The sequence below is a fragment of the Eublepharis macularius genome, chromosome 3, assembly GCF_028583425.1.
Source record: "Eublepharis macularius isolate TG4126 chromosome 3, MPM_Emac_v1.0, whole genome shotgun sequence".
Lineage (NCBI taxonomy): Eukaryota > Metazoa > Chordata > Lepidosauria > Squamata > Eublepharidae > Eublepharis > Eublepharis macularius.
Window position 1 is genome coordinate 172,695,648 of NC_072792.1, and position 27,592 is coordinate 172,723,239.

Below are 27,592 nucleotides of genomic sequence, written 5' to 3' on the forward strand. Positions count from 1 at the left end.
AACCAAAAACCCCTGGAAAAGGCCTGCACTGCACATCTTAGAAACCAAGTTTTCATTTTGATTTTTCCTTTGAAACCATTTAAGAGGACGATGACGGGTTTCCCGAAGAGACCCCAAACTGTTGCTAGGGGAAGAGTGGAGTGCACTTCCTTCTAATTCTTACCTAACTCACATTTGGGGTCTTCTTTGAGCAGGCCCCTTAAATCAAATATGGACTAGATCTCTTCCTTCCCATTGATCTTACACGGGCAGCTGCAGGCGTCCCTTCTTATGCTGACTAGTGGAGCCTGAGCACAAATGAAATTATTCCCTATATCATCTGCAGGCTTTCTTGTGTTCCCGAGTCCTTTCCTCTGAAGCTTTAAATTTTTTTATTTTATTTTTTTATTTTATTTATGTCATGTATAGTTCGCCTTTCTCACTGAGACTCAAGGCAGATTACACAGTGTGAGATTAGTACAGTTGATAGCAAGGACATTTCCATAAACAATGCCATAGGACAAATAAATTCAAGTTCACAAGACATAGCATTAGCAAGAATCCAATACAGAGTTGAAAAAATGCTGAATTGTAGGGCTGACGTTAGACAACATGAAGCATAGGTAGCACGTAGGAGCACATATTTAAAAGCAACAGATAGTATGTAAAGTAACATAGTGGTGAAGTCTATGGTCCCTAATTCATTAGTGAAACATCTGATATCTCCTCCCTACAATACAGCCCTCCCATCTAAGTAGAAAACCTTTTTGAATAATAAAGCACATCGTATAGTCCTCCCTCTCTTTTGCTACCCTGTCCGAACAAGTGTAGTTAGCCATGTTCCTCTTAGAGCCAAGCTACAAGTGACGCCTTACACAGGTTGGACACTTGTCAGCTTCCCTCAAGTTTTGATGGGAAATGTAGGCGTCCTGGCTTTACAGCTTGGCTCTCCATTACAGATGCAAGACCAGGATGCCTACATTCCCCATCAAAACTTGAGGGAAGCTGACAAGTGTCCAACCTGTGTCAGGTGTCACTTGTAGCTTGGCTCTTAGTCATAGCTGGGGAGATGGACAGTTCTATGGAAACATGTTCCGTTAAAATAGCATTTGTTCAATTAAAACAGAAGTCTACTTAGCCACTATTTAGCTCTGCTTTGTTTCTTAAGATCATTCCGGTGGATCATCGGTCTTCCCAACTCAGCAGTGGTACAGAAAGGAAAACAATGTGGCAGGAAAAGCCCGACACCTCACGCTCAAAACATCTGGAAGAATTTCTGCTGGAGCTCAAAAACAAAACAAAACCTCAACAAGTGTTGTTCATAAAGTATGAATCTCAAGGAGCTATATTCAGTTTCCAGAATGTTCAGCCCCTGGGCTCCTTTTGCGGCCACTTAACAAACTCCGCTCCTGTTCTGGTGACGAAAGCACAAAAGGAAAGCTGCTTGCTGAACTGTTGGCCATTGCTCATAACAACAGATTTATTTCAATTTGCAACACACACTCTTTAGGGCTTTGGAGACATCAGCATAAAAGCTAAGAATACAGGAAGAGTTTCCAGCTGAATCCAACCAAGGTTCCATCTAACACAGCGTCCTGTTTCCAACAGGGGACAGCTGGGTGCCTGGAGGAAGCCCGCAAAGCAACATTTCCCCCTGTTATATGCCCTTAGCTCTCCAATGCCCGTGAACACAGATGGTCCCCACAGCTGTCCCAGTTAACTGGACTTTTAAAAAAAGTCTTAAGTTAGCAGCCATCCTTATATTCTATAGCAGTAATTACCATAAAGTAATTTGTTTCCTATCTGAAACCTGCGTAGGTGTGTATGCTGTTAAATCGCAGCTGACCTACTGGTCGTTTTCAAGACAAGAGACTAACAGAGGTGGTTTGCCATTGCCTGCCTCTGTGTGGCGACCCTGGCCTACTACCCAAATTCTGACCAGGGCCGACCCTGGTTAGCTTCCAAGGTCTGATAAGATCAGACCAACAGGACCATACAGGTCGGGGTGCATGGACATGCCTGCATGCACGTGCATGCGCACACACTCGCCCGCGTACTTTTTCCTATTTGGAACCTGCTGGCAGTCAGTTTTACTGAGTGACCCCCAAGCTTTTGGTGGGGAGGCACATCACATACTCAGTCTCACTCATAACTTTATAAACAGCTATCTCGATGCTCCCTAGTCCTTTTCTCAACAGCCACAACATGCGAGTCTTGCCCTGCAAATGAAGATTAACCTTTCATTTTTGGTCTCTTTCCTGTATCTTTTCAGCTCTAAAACTACCTTTTGGGAGGTGAGCTGACCAGAAAGACAGGACCCAGCATTCTATCAGTGCGACCCTAAGCAGAGTTATTCCACTCTAAGCCCACTGAAGTTACTGCTCCAGTCTAAACCCATTGAAATTGATGGGCTTCGACTGGAATAACCCCGTTTAGGATTGCACAGCAAGTGTTGCAGAACAGTTAATTTATTAAAAGATACTGGCTATTCTATTTTCTATGCATTTCCTTGTAATTGCTGCCATTCATCCCCCACCCACACTTTGCTGCTGCAGCCACGCACTGACATTTCCATTCACCGTGACCCCAAGATCTCTTGCCCAGGCAGGCAAGACCAATTCAGAACCAATCAATTGACATTCTTTAGTTAAGATTTTTTTATTTGGGGCCTTATGTACACTGCTTATGTCCACTGAAGCTCATTTGCCATTTTGTTGAACATTTAACACAGTTTAGAGAAATCTCTCTGCAGACCTTCACAGCCTGCTTTAGATCCCATCCTTCCGAATAAAATGGTATCTCGTCATTCTGATACACTGAGATCCACAAACTTGGTCACCTCACTCTTCGCCCCTCCTGACTCCAGATTCTTTACGAATAAGAAAAACAGCACCGGCCCCTCCATATACCCTGCGGTGACCCATTGCTTACTACCCTCCACTGTGAGACTTGACCCTCCGTTTCCTGTTCTGTTCTTGATCCATAAGAGGATATTTTTCTCTTTTCCCATGACAGCAGACATTATAAACATTATGGACATCATAAACTTTCAATGACATCTTGGTATACTCAACATTAACCCCCAAAAACCCCATCCAAAGAGTTCCTCTGAAAGATGACAAGCGCTAGCAAAAGCAAATTGGATGAGCAGGAATGCTCTTCTATATAGGACCCCCAGCTTCATGTACATACTGAATAACTGAAATAAAAAACGTAGACATAATCCCAACATTCTCTCAGCTCCACGGCAATCACCAAAAATCATTCTATACAGGCTGCAAGATAAGATTTCGGCAACTTGTTCGAAAGCATTCCCCACAACGAAGTCTCTCTGCACGTACGACGCTTATATATCAGACCCAGCTAATCTGTGACGGTACAACTGACGAGAGGACTGTACCACATTTCTGGGTTTGCTAGATGAGAAGAAAAGGAAGTACACGAGTCTTTAAATAAAAAAAAAACACATTTACTCATCCTCAAAAAATAGTTTGAACTAGCTTTTGAGGTTATTGCAGGCTACAATGGCCCTTTCCCAGCACAAATTTATATTGGTCAAATTCTGTTAAGCAGAAGATTGCAGTAGGAATTATAGGTGAGTAAGAAAACAAATTAGAGGAAGACGTGGGGAAAACAGAGTTCCTTATTATGACAATATTTATAATTCCTTCTAAGTAATGTATCAATGAAAGACTTTGCGTGCTCATGAGGGAGAGAAAGCCTGCCTATGGTGTATTCGTTTATGGCTCTGTGATCCTTCTGGGCTAAAGATTAATTTGTGCGGCAGAAATGTTTTATTGTCTTAAAGCCTTCTAAGTGCCAGGGAAAAAAGGGAAGAAAAATTAACACATCTGCTAATATTACCATGAAAACGAATCCTCTCTAAAGCAGATACATTCTTAAAAGCTAGCAGCAACTAGTTCTGTTCCAATGCTGCGATTCAATACGGGGCAATTATTCAAAACAGAGTTCAATAGCGAAACAGACGCTTTGGACATCTGCAGAAAGATATTCACATTGTAATAAAACTGCGGGCAAGTTTTATTTAGGCCTCTGTCTTTACCGGCCAGCTCGCCTGTGTTTCTGCTACCCCAGCCATCTCCTCATTCCCCAAACTGACTGGAGACACAACATTAAACCTTGGCCCACAGGGTACCCTCCATAAGCCTGCCGTTTTCTTACCTGACCAACCTGCTTTCCTTTTAGATTCTTTTGTTCTTCCTCTGTTCCCCCCCCCCCGGTCCTGGTTCCCTTCCTTATCCCTCATACCTCAAGTGGATCATATTACTCCCCATTCATTCCATTTCCCCACTGTGCATGTATCTACCTAAATATTTCACCTCTCACTGAGTAGCTCACAGGTGTGTGTGTGTTCATGCGTGTGCGCAGCATTATCTGGAAATGTCATTGTGGCTACAAAGCCCACCTTGTGAACCTTCAGGATTTATCTGTACTTATCTTTTTGCCCGGGGGGGGGGGATAACATGTCTAGCTTGCCACTCACCCATCATCATCTGCATCCTGAAGACACAGGGGACTTGCTTAACAACATTCCCTGTTACGCCCAGTCCATGTCAACAACAGCCACTGCTGGAGACAAACTTTATATGATGCCTAGGGCTGTCGCCCAGTGAGAGCTTTTGGGCATGGAGACACATTAACTGGCATCTCTCCACCACCGCAATGACTCTTCCATCACGAACCCAGAAGTATTTGAGTCCAGTGGAACCTTAAGACCCACAAGATTTTCATGGTGTGCGCTTTCTCTAAGGTGCTACTGGACTCAAATCCTCCTATTCTACAAGTACGGCTATCTACGTAAAAGGATCCCAGACGTGACATTATTGTGGTGGGGTGACCACAACTCTTATGGCTGCGGATTTGCATCAGAAGTAATGCCCCATTCCTACACACACACACACACACACACACACACACACACACACATCCCACTCTAGTGAGAGAAGGAGACCTGGTAAGTCTAGAGGACCTCAACAGACACAAGAAGTATCTGAAGAAGTGAGCTCTGACTCAGGCTCATACTCTACCACAAATTTTGTTAGTCTTACAGGTGCTACTGGACTCTTGCTCTTTTCTACCACAACAGACGCAGTTAAGTTCTGCTTTGCTACACAGCAGGGGATATTTGCAATTTTTCAAAAGCTTCATGGGTACTTGGGTGCCTAGAACAGCCGGCAGTGATTTCTGCTGATTTCCCCCTCCACTGCAACTTTGACCTCCCCATGATGTCCCCAGCAGTCCACTGACCAGTGGGAACAAAATTGGGGTGGGGGCTCAGAGGAGTGCAGGAGAGGGGAGAAATTGGCAGAAACGGCCACTCCTGTTTCGGGGGGGGGGGGGGATCTGCCTTACGTCCTCAGAACTGTGTTGTTCTCCAAGCATCCATACTTTTGACAAACAAAGCCCTTTTACCTGCAACTGCAACATCACAAGGAAGCAGACAGGGGGGTCTTAATATCCTCCTCCATCTGGGATGACCCGTTAAGGACATAATGACAGCATGAGAAGGTTTGGGATGGTTATTGAGGGGGCAGGGTTTGGATAATCTCTCACCCAACTGGACTCCCAGTCAAAGGGCTCCATATAAAGCCACTGCCAACCTGACTCGCTTCTTTCCCCTGCATCATTCCCAAACACATGCCGTCCACTATCATGACCAGCCTTTCCTCTCCCAGGAACTTCTCTGTGCTCAACTTTCTTCGCCCGTTTCTTAACGGACTGTCACTCAGGCAGCTCCATCTAGCCCTGGGGGTGTGGCCTGGAAATCTCATAGGACCCCACTGGAAGGCTGACAGATCCTCTGCTGGAGTCGGGCTCGCATAAATCTCGCTACGTTCAGATCAGCCCACAGAATCTAGACTCCAGTGCAGGAGGAAAGGGAGCACAGCCTATCCAAAACCAGACGTTTCCAGATGACTCAAAGGAGCGAGCCGAGCCAAGCCACACGCTGAAAGGAGAAGGCAAACTCCAGGGTTACTAACCTGCAGTAAAATGCCTTCCAAACCCCAAATGCAGCTTGGGAAAAACAAGCCCTTTCAATAAATTAATAGCTTTGCAGATTGTTCACCTCCTGCACATATATTTGTGCGTCCCTGGGGTTCGCCCAAAGAAAAATATGATGCATCCAGTCCCTCTAAGAAAAAGCAGGCCAAATGTGCATTTAAGTACACAGCAGCCATCAATTTTTAGGTACCTCCTGGCTTTCCCCAATGTGTCCTGCAAGCATTTATTTTTCCACCAGGACTTAAAGCCCACTTTTCTAGCCAAGGAACCTGAAGCCACTGGGATGAGGGAACTGAATGGTCTTTTGTCATTTCAAGACTGGTAGAACTTGGGAGTGAAGTCAACAGCCTGCCAAGGCTTTTCCCCCCTGGGTCGGCAGCGGTGAGACATAATGATTTACATTGACATTGAAACTGCACCAGTTTTCCTTGCTTATAATTAGAACAGATGTATGTGTGGACTCAGGGCTTTTTTTCAGCAGGAACACGGGGAACGGAGTTCCGGAATCTCTTGAAAATGGTCACATGGCTGGTGGCCCCGCCCCCTGATCTCCAGACAGAGGGGAGTTGAGATTGCCCTCCATGCCGCTCAGCGGCGCGGAGAGCAATCTCAACTCCCCTCTGTCTGGAGATCAGGGGGCGGGGCCACCAGCCATGTGACCATTTTCTCCAAGGGCAACCCACTGAGTTCCACCACCTCTTTTCCCAGAAAAAAAGTCCTGTGTGGACTTATAAGATCATTATATTATGTGTATGAATTGACTGTTGTGTATTGAGAAGAAATTGTTGATGGGATACCTGAACATCATTCATTCATTTGTATAACATTTATTCTATCAGAGTTGAGATATTTATTGTTCTGGAACTTGAGCACTTAACACTTTATAAATTATATTTGTAACGATTATCATTTTGTTTGTGATTTGCCTAAGGGGACATTGGTTCTTATCTGTTTAATATCATTATACCAGTGGTGGCCTCTTCAAGTACACAAAATGCTAGAAGCAAACAATACACACATGCACACACAAACACACACCCTGAGTCTACCAAGTAATTTTAAATGTTAATTTTTATCTTTTTTGAAATTACCAGATTTTGTCACTGCTTGAGGGCAGGCAAGGCAGTGCGATTTAGTGTTTATACTGCCAAGTTATGAGTGCAGAGAACGTAAATTCAAATCCCACCAACCATGGCGCTCACTGCTCCTCACTTAGCTCACTGCTCCTCACTTAGCTCGCTGCTGCTCACTTAGGGTAGCCATTCTCTCCACCTACCCTACCTCACAGGATTGTTGTGCAGATAAAAATGCAGAAGGGAGAACTACAGAAGGTCTGTGGAGAATGGATAGAATAAAAAAGAATTATGATCTAGACAGATAGCAGATTAAGCCATTTCGAGCCATACAGAGACTAGCAAAAAAACCCAGCCAAACGCAATGCTCATGCAGGTATGATGATGGGAAGTCAAGATGTTTGATGGGAAGGAAAAGAAATAGGGAAGCCATTGGCAACCACCCTTTACAGAGTGGAAAACACAACCCTTTCATAAAGAAAATTACAAAACCACACAGGCGCTCCCTTAGTAGACAGCTCCTGCTGATTCTGTCCAGACATGTCCCTAGGAAAAGCTCAACAAAAACTAGTCGTTCTCTTTAAAACCTCAAACCACGCATACCACGAATGAGGAAGAAGTTATCCAAACAATAGGAGGCATTTTGCATCAGCTTAATTAACATAAAGACCGGATCAAGGAATCGGAGACATTTCAAATCAGAGTTGGGCACGGCTTGGGAGCATATTAGTTCCTTCCCATCGTAGTTTCAGATCTGGGGTTAAGAGGAAGCCCTGATTATTTCTAACTGTGGCTAACCTCAGTTCTGATATAAATATTCAACACAAGTAGGTCTGATGGGTGGATGGTGAGATTTGAGCTGCAGAGACTGGAGGAGGCAAGCGATCTTGAGGTTCGTTCCCCATTGTTTAGCCATGGTCAAGCTACTGGCATCAATATAAACTCACCGGCTCCAAAAAAGGGATATTAAATCCAGAAGAGCAAAATTGGGTGTGGTTTCTTATCTTGCAGATAGAAGAAAGTCTACCAAGCTTCCAGAGATGATAAAACGGAAGTTATGTAATACCTTTTATCAGAAACACTCCCTGCAATCAGAAATATGATCTGGAAGCTATTGAGCGTCATTAGAGTCATAAAGATTTGAAGCATCTTTTCCCCTACTACTACCACCCTCTTTTTAACAATCCAGTCCTGGAGAACTCTAAAAGACTTGCACATTGTTGTGTGATATTTTGATTGTTCCCAATTACTCAAATGTTTGCTTTTGGATTCTTCTTTGCTTCAATGCAGCTACCTATTATCTCCATTTATTTTGCGAAACACCAAATTTAGCCATCAAAGAGAGGGTTGCTTCAAATGGAAGATGATTTAGGACAGACTTTGCTCCACAAGGGGGGGGGTTCTATTCATTGGGTAACACTGCCTAATTTGGCTTCAACTCAATTCAACTCATGCTCATTTCCAATTTTGTTTATTATAAGGACTACTACATTTTCCCTCCGCTATAAGCCTTTTACGTGCTTTGTTCATTCTATTTATTATTGTTTATTGATTAACCCCTGGAGTTCAATTCTCAGATGGTGGCTAGGGAGGCACAAACACCAACTGTGAACAGAGGCACGATTTTTCAACCAACAGTTCAATAATTCATCGATACGTTTATGGGTATTCTACAGGTTGTTTCGCTGTATCCCTTATTAACTATGCTACACAGTGCAATTTGCTTTTCACATATACAGGTATCCACACAGCCCAACTGAGGTCCACCACAACCCCGTCCTTGCTGCACAACTGCTCTGCTCAGCAGGCAGTTGTCTAAATAGACAAATCACTCACAAATCCTATAAATCAGTCATTAATAAACGCTGTGTAAAATCCTGCCCTTCAGTGTTCATCAAAGTAGTCCTTACTTTGAATCAGTTTGAATCATCAGCGTCTTTGCGCATGCAAGAGTGTGGGAAAACCTGAGGCAAACCGGTTCAGGTCACTCACAAAGCATACAAATCAGTCGTCCATAAATGTTGTGTTTCAATAAAACCTTACCCTTCCGTGTTTGACTAAGTAGTCCTTAGTGATGCTAATGGCTGCCAATCAGTTTGAGTCAGTTGCATCCCTGCGCAAGCGCACTTTTGGGAAAAACTGATGCAAACTGGTTCAGAAGGCATTCATGATTATTCAGAACGAACTGAACAGAGTGATTGGCTTACCTCTAATTGCTACTTTCAAACATGGTACGTTCATGTTCACAGCGAAATTTGCAGCATCCCGAACAGAGGTTAACATTTTTGCCTTCTCCCCGTTTCCCCCTTCTTTAAATCAACTATACCCAGCCCCACCCCTGCTTTAATCTACAACAAAACTTGCATAAGTTTTGAGCCAGAGACCTTAACATCATGGTCTGAAACATTTTTCCCCCTCTCCTCCACCCCATCCCCTTTTTAAGCATCAGCCTGATGAAGAGATTTTGGAAGATTTCACGTTATGATACTTCGGTCGCTCCCAATGAAAGATACTACCTGACTTTTGCTTTTGTAATCAATTAATCAGGAAGTTCTCAGCTAGTATCACACACCATCATTCAGGCACACGGTAGTTCACCCATACACAGCTGAACATCTTGTCACATTTGCTGGCTGAATGTCTTGGCACTTGCTTCTTAAGAAACAGACAGGACACAGTGTGAATGGTCTGTTAGCACTCGAGAGGGGAGGTTCCTTGCTATTTTAAATATACCATTAAAAAATCTCCAAGATATATTTATAGAGCTGATTGCTGTGCATAGATCATTTTACTTGCTCAGTGTATAAGAATTTTGGGTGTGATTAAAAGGGAACCTTTGCGCATTTGAAAGAGGCGCTGGCAAGCACGGCTTGAAATATGCATGTGCTGTGAAATTCAAACCAAGGAAGGCTGTTTCAAGCAAAAGGATTTGCGTCTTGTGCAGGGCTTAAGCATACTCCAGTGAAGAAAGTCAATGCCAACGCTGAATCAATCCACACATTACAACTAGCTCTAACCGTCAAGAGCCTCTCTGTAAATTCTCTCTCTAAGCTTTTAGTATCTAACCAAAAACACAGAAGTCAACACTTTCTCAATGCATGTTTATATACAGCTTAGAACAGTTAAGAGCAAGCGATCCAAGGAAACTCTTAAGAAGCAGATTACATTTGCATTATGCCCTCTCAATCACTCCCTTCTCTCTGCCATGTATTTTATGACCTCCCAGTTCTCCATCCTTGAATAATTTACAAGTCAAATCTGCCTGCAAGGGTAGGATGTTGCTTGAAAGATTAACAACAGTGGGGGGGAACTGGAAATGCAACAGAAACAATAGCATAAAAGTAGTCTTCTGACATGATAACCTCACCAGAGGTTGCCATAAGTTAGCTATGACTTGAGGGCACTCTCCACTACTGTCGGTTTATTTCCCTCCCATGTTGATTCTGTTCATTCTTAAGGACCATGCAGCATTTGAAAATGGGTTGCAAGTAGGGCTCCCAACACTGCCTTGGCAAATGCCAGGAGATTTGGGAGGCAGTGCCCGTGTGGAAAGTGGAGTTTGGAGAAGATGTTATATCAACTTCTGTGTGTCACTGTAGAAAAGAGTCCAGTAGCACCTTTAAGACTAACCAACTTTACTGTAGCATAAGCTTTCGAGAATCACAGTTCTCTTCGTTAGATGCATGGAGGGTAAGAAGAAACTGGTCAGATATATAGGTGGAGAGGGGAGGGGGGAGTAGATGCAACCAGTAGCTTCTGATAATAGGATCAGTTTGCTTCTGATAACGAAATCAGTTACTTCTGATAATGAGATAACCATTCATAGTCCCTATTCAATCCAAGGCTGACTGCGTCGAATTTACATGTGTGTCACTGGACTCAAATCCAATTCCTGTGTAATGCTCTAGGCTGCCTCCCCTGGTCTCTATAGTTTTAGCCACAAGAGATGTTGGGAAATACTCAAGTGCCACTAAGCAGAGGACATTTTGTAGGGAAACTGGAGTTGGAGGCAGGTTTCAGAGAAGGCCCCATAGCTCAGTGTCTGAGGACTTAATTTGTGCATGCGCGTACACACATAAAGCTGCCCTGGCTGGAACTTTAAATATGAGTGAGTGTAAAGTGCCGTCAAGTTGCAGCCAACTTATGGCAATCCCTGCTGTGGTTTTCAGGACAAGAGACTAACAGAGGTACTTTGCCATTGCCCGCTTCTGCATAGGGACCGTGGACTTCCTTGATGGTCTCCCATCCAAATACTTGCCATGGCCAACCCTACTTAGCTCCTGAAATCTGCTGAGATTAGGTCACCCAGCTCAGGACTTGAACTTCTACTAAAGGAAATCTATTTAAGAAAGATTCTTATAACACCCTTTCAGACTCCCTCTGTTATGAGCTACAAGTTCCAGTGCATGCTTGACAGAGAGTGCATGCTGTCTCACTATGTACACGAATAAAATATATATTCACCTACAGCCCCATTTTACCCTCTCAACATCCCGGGGCAGGTATGTTAGTCTGAGGCACAGTGACTGGCCCAAGGTCACCCAGCAAGCTTTTCTTGGCAGATTGGGGAGATTTGAATCTGGGTCTTACTGATTTCAGTCTCTGAGTTACACTGGAAGAAATCATGATTTCCACCTCGATTAGCCCACAAGTTTTGCTGTATGCTCAATGAGATACTGAAATCTGTGCTTGTGTTTCAATGGGGGCCTGAGTGTGTGCGTCAATCTGCTGCTGCCAGGATGGGGTCATATTGCTGACCAGCTGGTTGCAACTTGCTATAGAGGGCTGACACACGGCACTCAGCACAAGGAGGACAGAACCATTCTGCTCAAAACAGATACTGTGTCAAAGTATGCAGACGTCTGAGCTGCACCTTCTCTTTCGCATGCTTGTTCTTCCCACTCACCGTGGAAACACCAGAAACCAATTAAGTGTGAAAATCCAAACGGGGAGAAGTATCACACCAAATGCAACAGCAGATGCCTCCCTCCCAAAAGCTGGCCTGCGCCACTGATGTTTCCCCCCAAAATGAAACGCCCAAAGTTGCTGGAGACCAATCAGACATGCAAGCAGGTGCACCCACCTGTGCGAGTCTAACTCCAGCCAAACCAGATCTCCCTGCACAGCCAACTCCCCTGAAAGGAAGAGAAATCCACACCGATCACATTCTAGGGGGCACGGGGGGGGGGGGGAGAGGGCAACTTATATCGATCCACGCATAGCCTGCCCTCCCTTTGTGCAACAACTGTGGACTTTCTCCCATTACCCTTAAAATACACTCAGAGGATGTGTCCAACCAAAAAAAAAATCTAGCCCAGTGTGCCAGTGAGGCACAGCTGTATAAGTGCCACCACCCGCTCGAGCTGCTGAGCACAGCACATTCCCAGTACTCGTGTTGGGGGGAACGGCTGCCACTGGGATCTGTTACACAGTTGTGTGTGTAATTGAATTAGTCAAGATTCTCAGAGCCCTGCTTTTCACTCTCTTTAAGCGCTTAAAAACGAACATCCTTCTCTGTCCAGCGAGACTCTACAGTGGCTCACTGTAAAGGGAAGCAGAACTCCTCCGAAAGAGCCTTTTTCACACGATATTGTTGTTGTTGTTGTTGTTGTTAACAACAACAACAATAATAATATTTATAGTCTGCCCTTCCCACAAATGGCCTCAGGGCAGATTACAACATACAGATTAAAACACATTAATAAAACAGTACATCGGATAATAGTAAAAGCCAGATTTAGCAGCATAAAAACAAACTCTGCACCATGTTCCTAATATCCCAGGATGGGATAGGTATTAGATGCAAAGTAAAGATGGCCCTGCACACCCGAAGCTCTGCTGCTCTTGGTAATTGTGTACCCTGCTTCTGTACTTCTCTCCTGGATGTTTTTAAACACAGAAAACACAAGAGAGCTTTGGTGGGTCAGACCAAGGTCTGTCTAGCACAGGGGTGGGCAAATTGCGGCCCACGGGCCACATGCGGCCCGCTACAGAGTTTTTTGTGGCCCGCCAAGACAGTCAAAACAATTGCCCACCCCTGGTCTAGCATATAGTATTCTGTTTGCAACAACGGCCAGGCAGATGCCTCTAAATGCTCACACAGTTGATGCTGATGTTCCACGCATACTGCTTCTCCACATGAAGGTCTCATTTATATTTCATGGCTAATAACTGTTAATGGACCCCTCCTCTGTGATGGACACCCTTTTCATAAGAACTGAACAGGGACTGTGTTCTAGAACTCCTACAAACACTCTTTGGAAAAGCATCTCTGGAACACGCTAGGGGTTTTGAACTGAGCACTCTGGAAGTCACAGTGCCTTCCTTCCTTTCTGTACCAATATGTCAGTTTTTAAGAAGCTCCCGTGCCTACACTGACCGTAAGATAAGTTTTTTTAAAAAAAAATCATTCAGGAAAAAGCAAGCAGGTCAGGCGTAACATATCCCATCTGCATCTAATCCAAACCAACAGAAATGATATAAGAATATGAAAGGACAAACAGGTACCCACAAGAATTGAAGAAGGGATTCTCCCTCGTCCACTTAGCTCACTTCCCTTTCCACCTTTGGTCTAGTCTCTCCCTCCTCCTCTCCACGGAGACTTAAGTGAAACTCGGGGGGGGGATCTTGCAGATCTCTGCCCCCTCCCCCTGCTTCCCTGCCCCCTTCCAACCTCTCTGGCCTTCAGCTGTCTGCCTCCCTGGCACTCTCCCAGCCCTCTGCCTACTCCCCTGCTGCTCTGCTCCTACATCCTTCCCTGCCACTCTGGCCCCCTGTCCATCCCCCTCCCCTGCTATTTGTCCCCCAGGACACCCTCTGCTCTGCCTACCCAGCTGTGGGGAGCAGTGAAGGGAATAGCTCCCTCTGGTCCTTGCCCACGTTCATGTGCAGCACTGCCTTCTCTAGATCTCCTGGAGAGCAAACAGCATTGCACTGGTTCTATTTGTGCAAACAGCACTCCTCTTCCTCTTCTTTTTAACTGTTCAGATTTTTTCTGCAAATGTGAAGTCTTCTAAACAAAAAATCTCCCTTCTGTTTACCTGGCCCCGATCTGCAGATTTAAGTAACCACAGACGGGGCCATGCTGACTATTACATATACTGACAACACCTAAGAGCACTCAAGCACTAATCACATATTATAATGTTTCCAGGTTTCCTCTGGGTGCTGTCAAGCCACGTGAATGCTAGGAGTTCAGGTTGAAATTTAATTTTCAGGAGCGTGGAAGGTGTGTGTGTGCAATTTGGATCACGCATCACTATACATGGGGAGAGTAGCCAGACTATTAAGCAGCTATTTGCCTTTTTTGGAAGACTGATGCATTGGTTATCCATAAAAAGTTTCCATAAAAGAGGAAACAGTGGGTCGCCCCTTTCTGGCTGGGAAAGTGGCAGGGGGCAGTCAGGGAGGGGACCTTTTCTAAAATCGCTAGGAGTTCTGATATTGGATCATCATCTGGTTTCACAGGATTTGGAGTGAACCGAGAAACTATATCATTTGCAGCCAGGCCCTCAGTCACCCTTGAGATGGAAAACAGGACAATGCCTCCGCTACCCCCACTCCTCACTTGCAAAAACTTTTGTTGTCTAGTCACAGCAAATGCAGGGGGGACTCACTTTAATGCAATAGGAGATGCAATTATCTTCGTAGTGCTTGCAACATCTGTGCCTCGGCCCATGCTTACATCTGAAAAAAGAAGATCCAAACAAGTATCAGGATTAGTCAAGGTTAGCTGGTGGATGCTTTTCTTTTCTCCCACCTTCAAAGGTGAGAATGTTCTACCCAGTTCTCTTGCCACTTCCTTATGCTCTGTCTGGGACAAAATCATATTACATTGTACATAGTACAAAAATTGTTTTCTTGTTATTATTGATTTTAACTGTTGTTCACCGCCCAGAGCCCCTGAGGATGGGAGTTTATAAATCGAAATAATAATAATAATAATTTACAATAATCGCAACGGATACAAAAAAATAAATAAAGGCAAAGCCTTTGCTCTAGGGAGTGCTAGAAGAGGGCAGCAGCTAAAAGATCGAGCTTCCAACAAGGAAATTCCCAGTTCAAGTCTCGCCTGTGTCATATATTCAGAACAACTTGGGCAATCTTAGGCAAGATGCATTTCTTCTCTGACTCAGGTCCCTACCAACAATGAATAATGGGTTGGATACAAAAACAGAGTACATAGAAAAAGCTGGCAAAGTAGAACTTTCCAAGTCTTCCCCTTACCTAAACACTCTGCCGTTTGTCCCGAAACTCCTCTCGGAGAATCACAAGCAAAATTCAGCACAGCACGGGGCAGTGGAGCAACAAGGGGGAATCTGTTAGAATCATCTCCCTCGTGCCCCCCTGCTGATACAAGCCACAAGTGAAAGAGGCAGAAGGAGACAGCTGCACCCGATTTCCCCTCATCATCGCCACAGCACCCAACTTACAGCAAATTCTGATTGTGAGGCTCTCTCGATTCTCGGATGGGAGTTTCAAAACGGATCATTGCGTGGAGGAAGGGGGAAAGATCCATTCTACAAACACCTTTGGCAAACTCTTCCACTAGATGCCACCCACTGATGGTACACAATTGTAAGGATTACTTAAATAATGAGTAAAAAGAATGTAGAACATTCACAGTTGTTTCATAAATGCTCAGTAATATTAATATTATTCTACTGAAACTTGGTTAACCCATTTCAGTTCCGTCTTATCTTCCTATTTACAATGTCTCTCTACAGCCACAGGCCCAAGAATGTTGGCCGGCCTTGGAACTTAGCCATTATTTGTGGTCTCTCCTGGCCTTTCTCTTCTCTCTGAGCCATCTGACACATTGCGGAGGAACATGGTCTCATTTCTAACTTCACACACATACCATTGGTAACCCTCTCAGTTTAGTGAAATGATTTTAAGGCCCAGAAAAACTTGTCCTGTGACACAGCTCCCAACAAGAAGCTACTTCACCTCTGTTTCACTTTTCTCGAGCGGCAGAGTTGTGCAAATTCTGCTGCCAAGTAGATTTCCAGCCGAATTACTTTGGACAGAGAATTTGAAAGAGATAAATGCTTTGGGGAGCACGGTCCAGTTGTTAGACACATCAAGTGGCATTACAAGGAAATCAATTTGATACTGGCTCTAGAAATTAGATTTTCTTGTAGTCAAGTAATTGTGGTCTGAGGACAAAATAACATTACTCAATCTCTATTACTGTGCCAAAATATTTCTGGAAGCTTTGAATTATGCGCTATAAAGCATATCAGTCATAAATCACCCATGAGGTCAGTTTGTATAGCAAAAATCATAATGAGGAAGCGATCCAGTTACAGACATTTAGAGTTAGTTATATCTGAAAGGAAACATATGGGAGAGAAACCTGATAGAGGATTAGGATTAAGAACACAATGGTTTTTCAGGCATATGCGAGTGGGAAGTTAGAAATACCAATGAAAGTTCATTCCTCTCATTTGTTGATCGTTCAAGCCCTTCCCTGTAAGTGAGCACTTTCACTGATGGGGCCACTGACCGCGCTTCGCTGGCTTTGTGTGCCTGTCCAGAGAATTAAAAGTCCTATTTATTTACCTTGGACTAATCTTGCTATATACCAAACAAGAGTTTTTCAAAGCCAGGACCCTGGAAACGGGGCCAGCGTAAAAACAAAAACACCCCTCCTTGCTTCTCCAACTCCTCGTTCTTGGCTCTGCTTGTAAGGTCATGTGAAGATTGCGTTTAAAGCACCAATTCGAGACTCGCACACTGCCAGACGAGGGAGGCGTTGGCAATTTCTCCGCTGCGCTTCAGCATCACTACTTCGGATGGCCAGCAGACGGCACTGCAGTTACCAGCTCAGAAGATGACATCTGGGCACAAAGGGGTTATAGCACCCCATCCTTTTACCCTGCTGGCAGTGGTCCTTATGCACCGTGTTGCCCAGATACGGTTCTCCTCTGCTTCACCGTCTGCCTTGCCAGGACTTGCTTGCTCTCAGCTCTGACATAACGCCACTTTTGAGGCTCAGCTATAACTACTGCCCCAGGAAATCAACAAAGGGGCCACTTGAATTTGCAGTCTCTTCCTGCTCTGAGGAAGGAAGTGCTTATTAAACCCTTATATAGCTTGGCCCCAGCATATCTTAAGGATCCCCCCTTCCCACACCCGACCACCATGGTTGACTTCTGAGGACATGCTTTGGGTGCCACTGACATTTGAGGTAAGATGGATGGCAACCCAAGAGAGGGCCTTCTTTGTCGTGGCACCAAAATTATGGAACTCCTTCCCTGGGAACATTTGTCTACTCCCTTCTATCACAGTCTTCCACAAGCAATAGAAAAGAGCAAGAGCCCTTAAGACTACCAAAATTTGTGGGAGGGTACGAGCTTTCATAAGTCACAGCTGTGAGTGAGCTGTGAGGGTGAGTGAGGTGTGGCTCATGAAAGCTCATACCCTACCGCAAATTTTGTTAGCCCCATGGCACAGAGTGGTAAGCTGCAGTACTACAGCCCAAGCTCTGCTCATGACCTGAGTTCGATCCTGGCAGAAGCCGGGTTCAGATAGCTGGCTCAAGGTTGACTCAGCCTTCTGTCCTTCCGAGGTCGGTAAAATGAGTACCCAGTTTCCTGGGGGTAAAGTGTAGATGACTGGGGAAGGCAATGGCAAACCACCCCGTAACAAAAAGTCTGCCAAGAAAATGTCGTGATGCGACGTCCCACCCCCCCCCCCCCTTGGGTCATTAATGACTTGGTGCTTGCACACCTTGACCTTTTACCTTTACCTATAGGTGCTACTGGACTCTTGCTCTTTTCTACTGCTACTAACAGATTAACACGGCTACCCATCTTGAACTATTTCCACAAGCAAGTGAAGACTTTTTTGTTTCATCTGGCATTCCCTCAGAGACCCCTTCTTCCCTGCCCTACGCTCTAACAGCCATCTTTGTATTTTCAAGTATATATTTTAGTTTTGGTTTCGACTGGTTTTGTGATCTGGTTTTGGGATGCTCTGTTTTAATCGCAAGCCATTTTGGTGGCCCTGACTGAGCAGCAAGCTGGGATACAGATTTTGTAAATTAATAAATAAAAGGTTTTTTCGATGCTAAACGGAATGCACGTAAAATTATTTTTGTTAAAACCGGAGCATCTTTTGTTAAGAACGTAACATAGGATTCCTTAAAACGTTGCACCCACACTTTGTCCACTAGTTTCTTTGTTACAGCAATTATGTTCATTCTCTGTGTTACTTCTTCATGGTATTTTCCTTTTTTCTCTCTTCTTAGAAACGTAGCTTCTGGTGCAAATGAATGTGTAGGAATTTCTTCTTTTCCTACAATGAATCTAGAGGGGGGGGGAAGAAACCAGCTGTTACCTGATTGATCTAACACCCTTAAACAGAAGAAAGCCGTACAAAAAAGTTAACATGTCTTTATGGAAAAGTTTTAAAACGGCACCCCTTAAAAACACGTACTGTCACCCTTAATTGCAGTTTTCAAACCTCTCCCCCACATATATGTTTGCCTGTACAACGCTAAGATGTGTCATCTTATTAAATTTAGTGCAGTGGCGCTCGAGAGCAAAACTGCCTACACTCCCCCCGCCCCCCCCCCCCCAGAAGGGTGGCATGCGAGACCATTTTGCTCAACCCATCAGCTCTCTTGCGGCACTTCAAAAGCAGGGGAGTGTCACTGATCTGGAGGACAGCTACAGGACCGACTCTGAACCTGGAGCAACAGTGGCACCAAGTGGAGCTCCACCTGGCCCTGTAATTGTCAGCAGCCGTACTCCAGCCGGCATGCAGCATTGCTCAGGTGTGTTCGGAGAGTAAGGTGTGCAGGAAAGGTTGCCAGATGCACATGTCGTCCCCCCCCACTGAAGAACAGGAACTGCTGCTGCCACTACTGCCCTCCCCATCCCGATGGAGGCACTTCTGTGGCCAGCCCAGCCCTCCGTTTCCCCCCTCCACCAACATCTACTCATGTAAACCTTGCACTTCATTCAAGGCTCGGAACACGAAGGTTGCCGCCGGCTTGTGTCCCAGAGCGCTACTGAATATATATATTTACGTTTCTTCCCTTCTAGATATCAAGGAAAGAGGCTTCAGACATATCACACATGGAAGTACTATGGAAAAATAACCACCAGAAAGTTGGTTATGGCTTTGCAAAAAAAAAAAAAGTTGAAAACGTATTTCTCGCACACCATTTCATATATTTTAAAGGGCTTTTAAATGCACGATTCCATAAATATTTCAATCAAACTGGGATGATCACATAGGGACAAAAATAAGACAAAAACGTCTGTTCTGTTTTCTTACTTCAGCGCCGAGAATGTAAATCCTTTCAAGCCATCTTTGCACCTGGAACACAAAACAAACATCTTGGGAATGTTTTAACTAGGTTGTAGGAAAGCAAACAGAGCAATCTCATGGCAGAGATTGTTTATTTCTTTATGTATTTATAGTCCGCCTTTCTCACTGAGATCCAAGGCAGATTACGCAATGCAAGTGAAAATACAAAATAATCAACAGCTAGGATATTCAGTACAATAATGAATAACAGCACTTGGGGAAACCGTTACAACTGGGTAGAGTAGCAGAAAGATTTTAAACCAGCATAAAGCTGAGCCCAGAAATCGACCTGAAACAAAGCACAACTCATTTCCATGACATGTTTGGCGCTTGGAAACTCCCTACTAGGCGCATATCTACATCAGCATTTGGTACCCAATAGCGTCGCATTTAGTCCTCATCCCTACCAAGGCATCTCTCTGAGCTATTTCTTATGATTTTGGGTAGAAAGCCTTCCTGAATCATTCAGTTTTGCATAGTTTGGGGAAAGCCAATAGAGCGGGAGCTTTCCTGACCACCTCAAACAGGCCATTCCATAAGGTGGGGGCCGCCACAGAGGAAACACAAGTGTTTCGCTCACCTGCAGAACAAGCAATGTAACAGGGTGTATACATGTAAATTTGCAAAGGTTTAAAACCAGCAGAAATCCAATACAGAGTTGAAGGCATACTGAAACAGAGCATTAGTGATTCTAAGAATATCATACAGCAACAACAGTACAGAGCAGTGAAGTCTATAGTCCTTATCTCTTTACTTATGCAGCCTTTTGAGACCACTTTCTTACAGCTCAGCCCTCCTATCTGAGTAAAAACCCTTCTTGAATAATCCAGTTTTGCATAATTTGCGGACAGCCAGGAGAGTGGGAGCTTTCCTAACCCTTTCAGGTAGGCCGCAACCTAGGGTTGCCAGGCCCCCTCTATCTCCCAGCGGGAGATTGGGGCCTGGCTCTTACCTGGGGGGCGGGGGGGTGCATGCGCGCCTGCAAGCGCGGTGAAGTCACTTCTGTGAAGTGACGTCATCACGCAGCCCCTGAATTGCGCCGTTGGGGGCTGCTGCAGAGTGCAGGAACGCTTCTGCACTTTGCAGCAGCCCACAACGGGCCCAATACGCGCCAAAACGGGCCCGATCGGCACCCGTTGTGGGCCCCTGCAGAGCGCAGGAATGCTCCTGCGCTCCACAGGGCCCCCGATCCAGGCCAAAACAGGCCTGATCCTGGCAGCTGCTGTGCGCGGGGGTGCGCATTACCGCAGGGGGGCGTGCATGGAAGGTGTGCCCCCCCCGCTGGCCAGGTAAGTGGGGGCGGGGGTGAGAGGGTGGGGATTCCCCGCCCCCACCAGGGATCTGGCAGCCCTACCGCAACCGCCTTCTGTCTCACTGAGAAAGGTGAACTATAAATAACGTAAATAAAATAAATAAAAACTATTACTAAATACACATCAAGCCTCAGAATGGGATTACGCGTTTGTTTATTCATTGGTTGTCATTACAATCTTTATAAGAGGGCCAGCATGATGTAGCGGTTAAGAGTGTGAGACTAGGATCTAAGAGACCCAAGTTCAAATTTCCCCTGCCACAGAAGCTCTCAGGGTGACCCTGTGCCAGTCACACACTCTCAGCCTTAGCTACCCCACAGGGTTCTTGTCAGGACTGAAATGGAGGAGAGGAGAAGAATGTAAACCGCTCTGATTTCCCATTGGGAAAAAGGCGGGAAGTCAATCAATCAGTTCACCAAAGTTAAGAGTCGAAAGCGACAGTACCACCATCTTACCAGTAGATGTCCCTCACCAGCAGTAATTCAAAAGCAACTATCTCAGTGCCCAGAAAACTCAAAACAATTTATCTACGAAACCAAACAAGTAACTCTGCAGCTAGTGTATTTTTTCCTTCTTAGTAGCGGTTATAGGATTTGCATAGGAGAGCCTGTTTGGTGTAGTGGTTAAGAGCATGGGACTCTGATCTGGAGAACTGGGTTTGATTCCCCACTTCTCCACTTGAAGCCAGTGGGGTGACCTTGGGCTAGTCACAGCTCTCTGGAGCTCTCTCAGCCCCACCCACCTCACAGGGTGATTGTTGTGGGGTAATAATAACACTTTGTAAACCGCTCTGAGTGGGTGTTACGTCATCCTGAAGGGCAGTATATCTATCTATCTATCTATCTATCTATCTATCTATCTATCTATCTATCTATCTATCTATCTATCTATCTATCTATCTATCTATCTATCTATCTATCTATCTATCTATCTATCATTATTATTATTATTATTATTATTATTATTAATTTATTACCTTCCAGAGACACAGTTAATGGTCAGTTCAGGAAAATCATCTCTCATAGTATTTCTCAGTTAGGAAGGGAACAAAAGGCACATCCAAACTTTGGATTTAAAGAAGTCCCCAGCCTCTCTAAGAAGTCCTCCCTCTCAAGCAGGAACCCCGGGAACTATTGCTGTATGAAGGGAGAAGGGATGATTTAATAGCTTAGGGCCGAAGTACGTGAAGGACTATCAGCTATATGAACCAGCCTGGGTCTGAAGATGGGAGCTCTGACTCTCAAAAGCTTACACCCTGAAAATCTTGTTGGTCTCTAAGGTGGATGCCACCGGACCCAAGACCTGCTGCTCTTCTGCAGACCAACACTGCTACCCACCTAACTAGTCTGGGTTTTGATAGATACAGGAACCCATCATGAACATCATAGACAACTGACTGGGATCTCTTTTTCAGCTGCTATTAACAAGTTATGAACATATAAAGTTGCCTGACTTCAAGTCAGATCTTGAGTCTATCTAGCTCAGTACTGTGAACTCCAACTGGCAGCAGCCCTCCAGGATCCCTAGCCAGAAGTCTTTCTCCATGCCGGGGACTGAACCGGGGACCTTCTGCGGGCCAAACAAATGTTCTACCACTGAGCCACGGCCCTTATCCAAATTCTCCACTCCAGCAAGTACAAGGGTCACTATTTTCACAGGCTTCTATCCCTGCCATTTGGAAACATAACTTGTTCTGGGAGGCCTTTGTCAGCACCTATTGCTGCCTTGGGGTTTAATGTTGTTAGTTTTTAATGTTTCGTTTCATTTTACTGGTATGCAGGGCCAGGATTTTTCTACATTACTGTTAGCTGCCTTTGTGGAGTCTTGAAACAGAAAGGCAGGATATAAATCTACCGCATAAACAAATGTACAAATTTCCAACCAAGAATTATCAAGTGGTTTTCTCTATCTCTATTCCACTGAGCCATCATTTTTCTTTAAGGAAAGCCACAAACAGTCAAACTGATTCTGAACCAGTTTATATATGCCCTGTGTAAATGTGTACTGAGGTAACAGTGCATTTCTGCCAGCCTCTGAATAGCTGTTGGCGTCAGATCATTACAGTGTGTCCTTCAGATCAACTGTTTGGTGCTACACACAGAGCCTTTGCAATGGATGTGCGTTATCCTCCTTGCCTTAAAATATTTCAACTTGAAATCTTGGCCCAAATGAGTTTCTAAGAAACACTATTCAATCTGAAACTGCTCAGAAGTATGACACTTTTAATGTGCTTTAATGCAAAATTTCAGAAAGCATACCACAAAGATTATGACTTGGCTCTGCAATGCTTTTGAATCAGATGAACAACTTGCTCCGGTTAAACCTGCAAAGCTAATTTTATTTCAACACAGAAATTAATTTTGCATCATGCTTCCAAACCCCATTCCCTTAGGCAACGTGCACAATCCGATATGCCTCCAGCCACTAAAAGGGCGTACAAATAAGTTTTCTTCCACAGAAAGAGAAGTTATCTGGCAAATAACTGCATACAATACATACACAATTCCAACATCGCTTTTTTAAAGAGGTTGGAGAAGGAAGAAAGTGTCAGCCTTACGTTGAAAGGCTTTTGCAAGAAATACAGCTTTATGATGAAAACTAAGAATAGTACAGAGCTACATTTCCTTGGTTGTTATTGCACAAAAATCTTGCTCCCTAAGTCTTCCCACATCTAATGAATCTTATGTCGGCTTCCTTATGATATCACTGTGTTCCCACTGACCTACCAGTTCTTCCTCAGCTGCATTGTAGGTTTCCCCAACCCTGCTTTATGATGATCTCTCCTGAAATATTCTACCGAAAGTGAATTTGGGGTAAGTGTGGATGATAATTATACCCCTCCCTGCAAAAAAAATAGCAAAAAGCCTGCCAAAGGTGGACGGGCATGGGGGAGGGGAACTGCAAGAGGAGGAAAAAGCAAGGAGAAAAACTGTTGCCTTCATATAGCAGTAATGAAAGGGAAACGAGGAATTATCCCCTATGTAGAAGCAACCCTTGGGACTTGGATATCAGGGCATCAAATATTAGTTATACTGGCCAGAGCCACAAGATGATACAGAAATAAGTCCATCCAGTTGCATGATTTTCATTCTAGGAGTGACTGACAGGTGCACTGTGAAGATGAAAGACCAGGGTCAAAAACAATTCTACAGCCAAGGCACAGTTTTACCATGTGGAGCAGGAAAATTGGCAACCCCCCCCCCCCCACACACCGTGTGGTTTTCATGTAAGAAGACTGCGTTGTGAGAAGCCCAGAGCCTTTCCTCAACCCACGGCTCAGTTCCAAACCCCTTTGGGCTCTCTCTTTTTAGAAGCAGTTCCCTTCAAGAGCCCATTAAAATGAGAACACACCCATGCAGGACCTTGGGGGAGCACATTAAAATGAGAGCACGCCCAAGCAGAAAAGCTATGTGCCCTGAGCCCCCGCACTAAACGAAATATAATCCAGGCCCAATAATCATTTGATCAGTTGTTTCTGCCCAGAATATATGCTCATATTAATCCCTAAGCAGTCCACACGGCTAAGCATTGTGCTAGAAGCAATCGGAGAACACGAAACATGTTCACAATTCACACAAACGCCTGAAGGGATCACATCTTGCTAGCCTGATGTGGGGAAAAGCCACATCTCCCTTTGGGTCAGAGGAATAATGGAGGACAAACAGGCAGCAGACCACTGAACCTGCCCTTAGCTTCTGCTCTCAAGAAAAAAAATACTAGCAAAATCACGGGGCACCGCGGAAATGCTAACAACAAGGAAGATCCTCCAGTCAAGGATACAAGAGCGCAATGATAGTGGGGATTTCTGTACACCTCCTGGACCACACGACCTATTGTTTACAACTCTGTAAAATATTTATGAATTGGATGACGATTTTGTTGTTTACAGTATTATTAGGTCCTCGGAATAGGATGTGAACTCTTGATGTATACTGAATGATGTATTACTAGGTCATTAATACTGTACTGTTTATTGCGTGAGTATTTATTACCTATTTGTTATTGTATTTATCTATGAATTGGCACCTTGCACTTCATCTGGCATTAAATGAAAAACCGTAATTGAAGATTGTATTAGGCCTGGCGCACTTTAATGACCTGAACGTTCGAAATTGTCGGTTTTCTCAAGAGAAAAAATGTCTTCGTCCTGTATTTAAAATAATATAAGCCGTTGCTGCGAAATCACACTTCCAACAGCAGGAACAATGCCCCCCCCCCTCCCCGCAAGATGGCACAGCTCTCCAGTACAGGAGCAAGTTCCGCCCGACGGAAGTCTGCTCGTGTAGCAAGCCTAATTGTCCTTGGGCTGAGCATGCAGGCATGCCTAATTCCCGCCCCCCATTGTGTCAGAAGGCAAAGAGGTCTCCATACCGCATTGTAGGGCTAAATGTCAGCAATTAGGGTTTCCAATTTTTTTGATTAGTGCTTTTTTCGCTGAATGCCTTTCAAAAACTCTCTACTTCCAAACTGACTGATGGTCTCCCCACAAGACCCCTGTTGACAAGGATTAATCACCGGAGAACACAACGGCGTGGACCACGTGCAATGACCACTGCAGCATCAAGTTATAGTATAGAGTAAAATAAATTGGGGGGGGGGAACCCATCTGAGCTTTTTATTCCCCCTAGATGAAATGTCGTTAGAGAGCTGCGCCTTCGAGAGAGCTGAGTACATGCTACGATATTGCATTATTTATTTCAAAGTTTTATACTTCTCCTTTCCACCTTTTAGACTTTAAGACAGCTTTTTAAGTCACAGTAAGCGCTCACATTTAGGTCTTATATCCTGGATCAAATCTCCTGTCCCTGCCCTTAAACATGTCACGTTGCAAGGCTATACTGGAGGCCACAAGGCCCTCTACAGTCACCCTTTGTTGTCCCTAGCCTTAGGGGGGCTATTGCAATATCCCTGCAGTGAAAACTAAGATCAGAAGGGCTTACACAGTGCTTACTCAAGGGACAGATACAAAGACACCAGACCTTTGATGAACCTACATCAGAGGACCACAGTCTTCGGCTCCCTTCCTTGGAAGCTTCGGCTATTGTTGCAAGTAGAGTTTTTTCCAATCCAAGTCTTCCTTACAGCAGATTTTTACTTACTAACAGAGCCCAGAAGACTTTTTTTCACAGCTTCCAGGGATGTTGGAAAACACTCTGACACGATGAGACTATTACACTTTTTAAAATTACGCACCGCACACATTTATTTCTTAACAAGATTTCCTTATACAAACTAAGTCCTATCCTACCCTTAACCTACAATCGGTTCTTATAAAATACTTGAGCTTACCACCAAGACAGAACCCGACTCAGGGTCAGTTAGATGACACCATGTCCCTGGGTCCGCCACAGGGACACGGTGTCATTTTAGATCCTATTTCTTTTATTTTTAAAAATGCTGCAGGGACCTGATCCTGCATGGACCGTGGCACAAAGTGTTGAGGGATTCCAGTCCCTCCACTACCACATCATTTGCAAGAGCTAAAACAGCCACCGTATTTTTCATACATGTATCTCTGTGAGGTAAGGTAAATATTCTCTAGGTTATCTATATTAAAACCATATACAAATATCTAAAGATCATGACTGACCGTGTCAAACGCTGCCATAAATAGCAAAATGCATAGATTTTCTGGGGTTGTTTTGGACCCAGGGTGCTTTTTAAATTTATTTTTAATTTACAGAAAACAAACTGCAAGAGGTAGCTGGCTGGATTTTGTGGAGATTATTTATTACTGCACAGGGGACAACATCCTAAGAGGACAAAGTTGTACACCCACTTCTTTAAACGTACTGGGTACAACCGAGGAAGGGCAAATTTACCCTGGGGTTATCTTCAAGCTAGTTAATGTAATGTCACAAAACATACAACATAATGTGATTGTAATATAATATACTATAATACAGTTTAACAGATAAGCACAGCTTATAAAGAGACACAGTATACAGTTAGAAGAATCCTAAACATTAATTACGAGTTAACTAATGGGTGGCTCAGGCGGTATTGGATCATTACCAGCTAGAAACACGGGAGCCACAAGCAACTTCTCAAAAACCATTCAGCCCAATAAGCGATCAAGATTATATTTACAAAAAGCTGCAGATAAAAGAGGATGCTTCGAACTGAAGTATTTGAGATGCTGTAATAAAATGGGAGATGCAGCACGATGTCCCTCCAGTATATTTTCTTTCCTCTTTGCTAGGAGACCAGTGAAGGTGCTACTGGTAATTTATTTATTTATTTAATTTATTTTATTACACTTCTAGACCGCCCTCCCCGTCAGACAGGCTCAGGCCGGTGTAACAACATACGATTTTTACATAAAGATTAAAAACAATAAAAACATTAAAACATTATTCCATATACAATTAAAATGGGCAGATATAAATATTAAAATACAGCATTTTAGACACGGGACTTGGCTCTTGCATCATGCCCTGCGCCACACGTTATGCGTTATAAGGATTCATAAGGATGTCAGAAGCAGCAGAGGTCAAGTTTGGTGTCAAGAGATAGAGGATTTGTTCCACCAATATTTCCCAGAAACCCTTTCCACCGGAAAGATATGTATCCTGTTCATGGAACAACTTCAATTAGACATTTAGGTACCATTAAGGTTATTTTTTTAAAAAATCCAGGGCTTTATAATAGCTTTATTTATGCTTCTGCTATTTCTACTGAGGTGTTGTTATAATGCTGTTATAATTGGGGTCTTTTTGCGGCTTTGTTTATTCTCACAGAGTTTTGTGGACTTCAAAGCAACCTCCCTACACGGTCTAAACAAGGAAAACACAAACTCTAACAATCCAGTAATGATGTATTGTCGAAGGCTTTCACGGCCGGAGAACGATGGTTGTTGTGGGTTTTCCGGGCTGTATTGTC

The 27,592-nt window shown here is 44.2% G+C and overlaps 1 protein-coding gene across 4 annotated transcripts in view; it reads right to left on the bottom strand.

The window, feature by feature from the left end:
• The window catches only part of TMEM135 (transmembrane protein 135), a 221,081-nt gene that overhangs the window by 12,290 nt on the left and 181,199 nt on the right, over positions 1-27,592 (bottom strand). For 3 of the 4 annotated variants that reach the window (XM_054974253.1, XM_054974256.1, XM_054974254.1), the window contains exons 7-9: positions 19,365-19,406; positions 18,242-18,388; positions 14,693-14,762 (exon numbers count right to left, since the gene is read on the bottom strand). In XM_054974253.1, coding sequence (XP_054830228.1) covers positions 14,693-14,762; positions 18,242-18,388; positions 19,365-19,406 — 259 coding nt within the window. The remainder of the gene's footprint in view (positions 1-14,692; positions 14,763-18,241; positions 18,389-19,364; positions 19,407-27,592) is intronic. The other variant, XM_054974255.1, reaches the window with a different exon arrangement.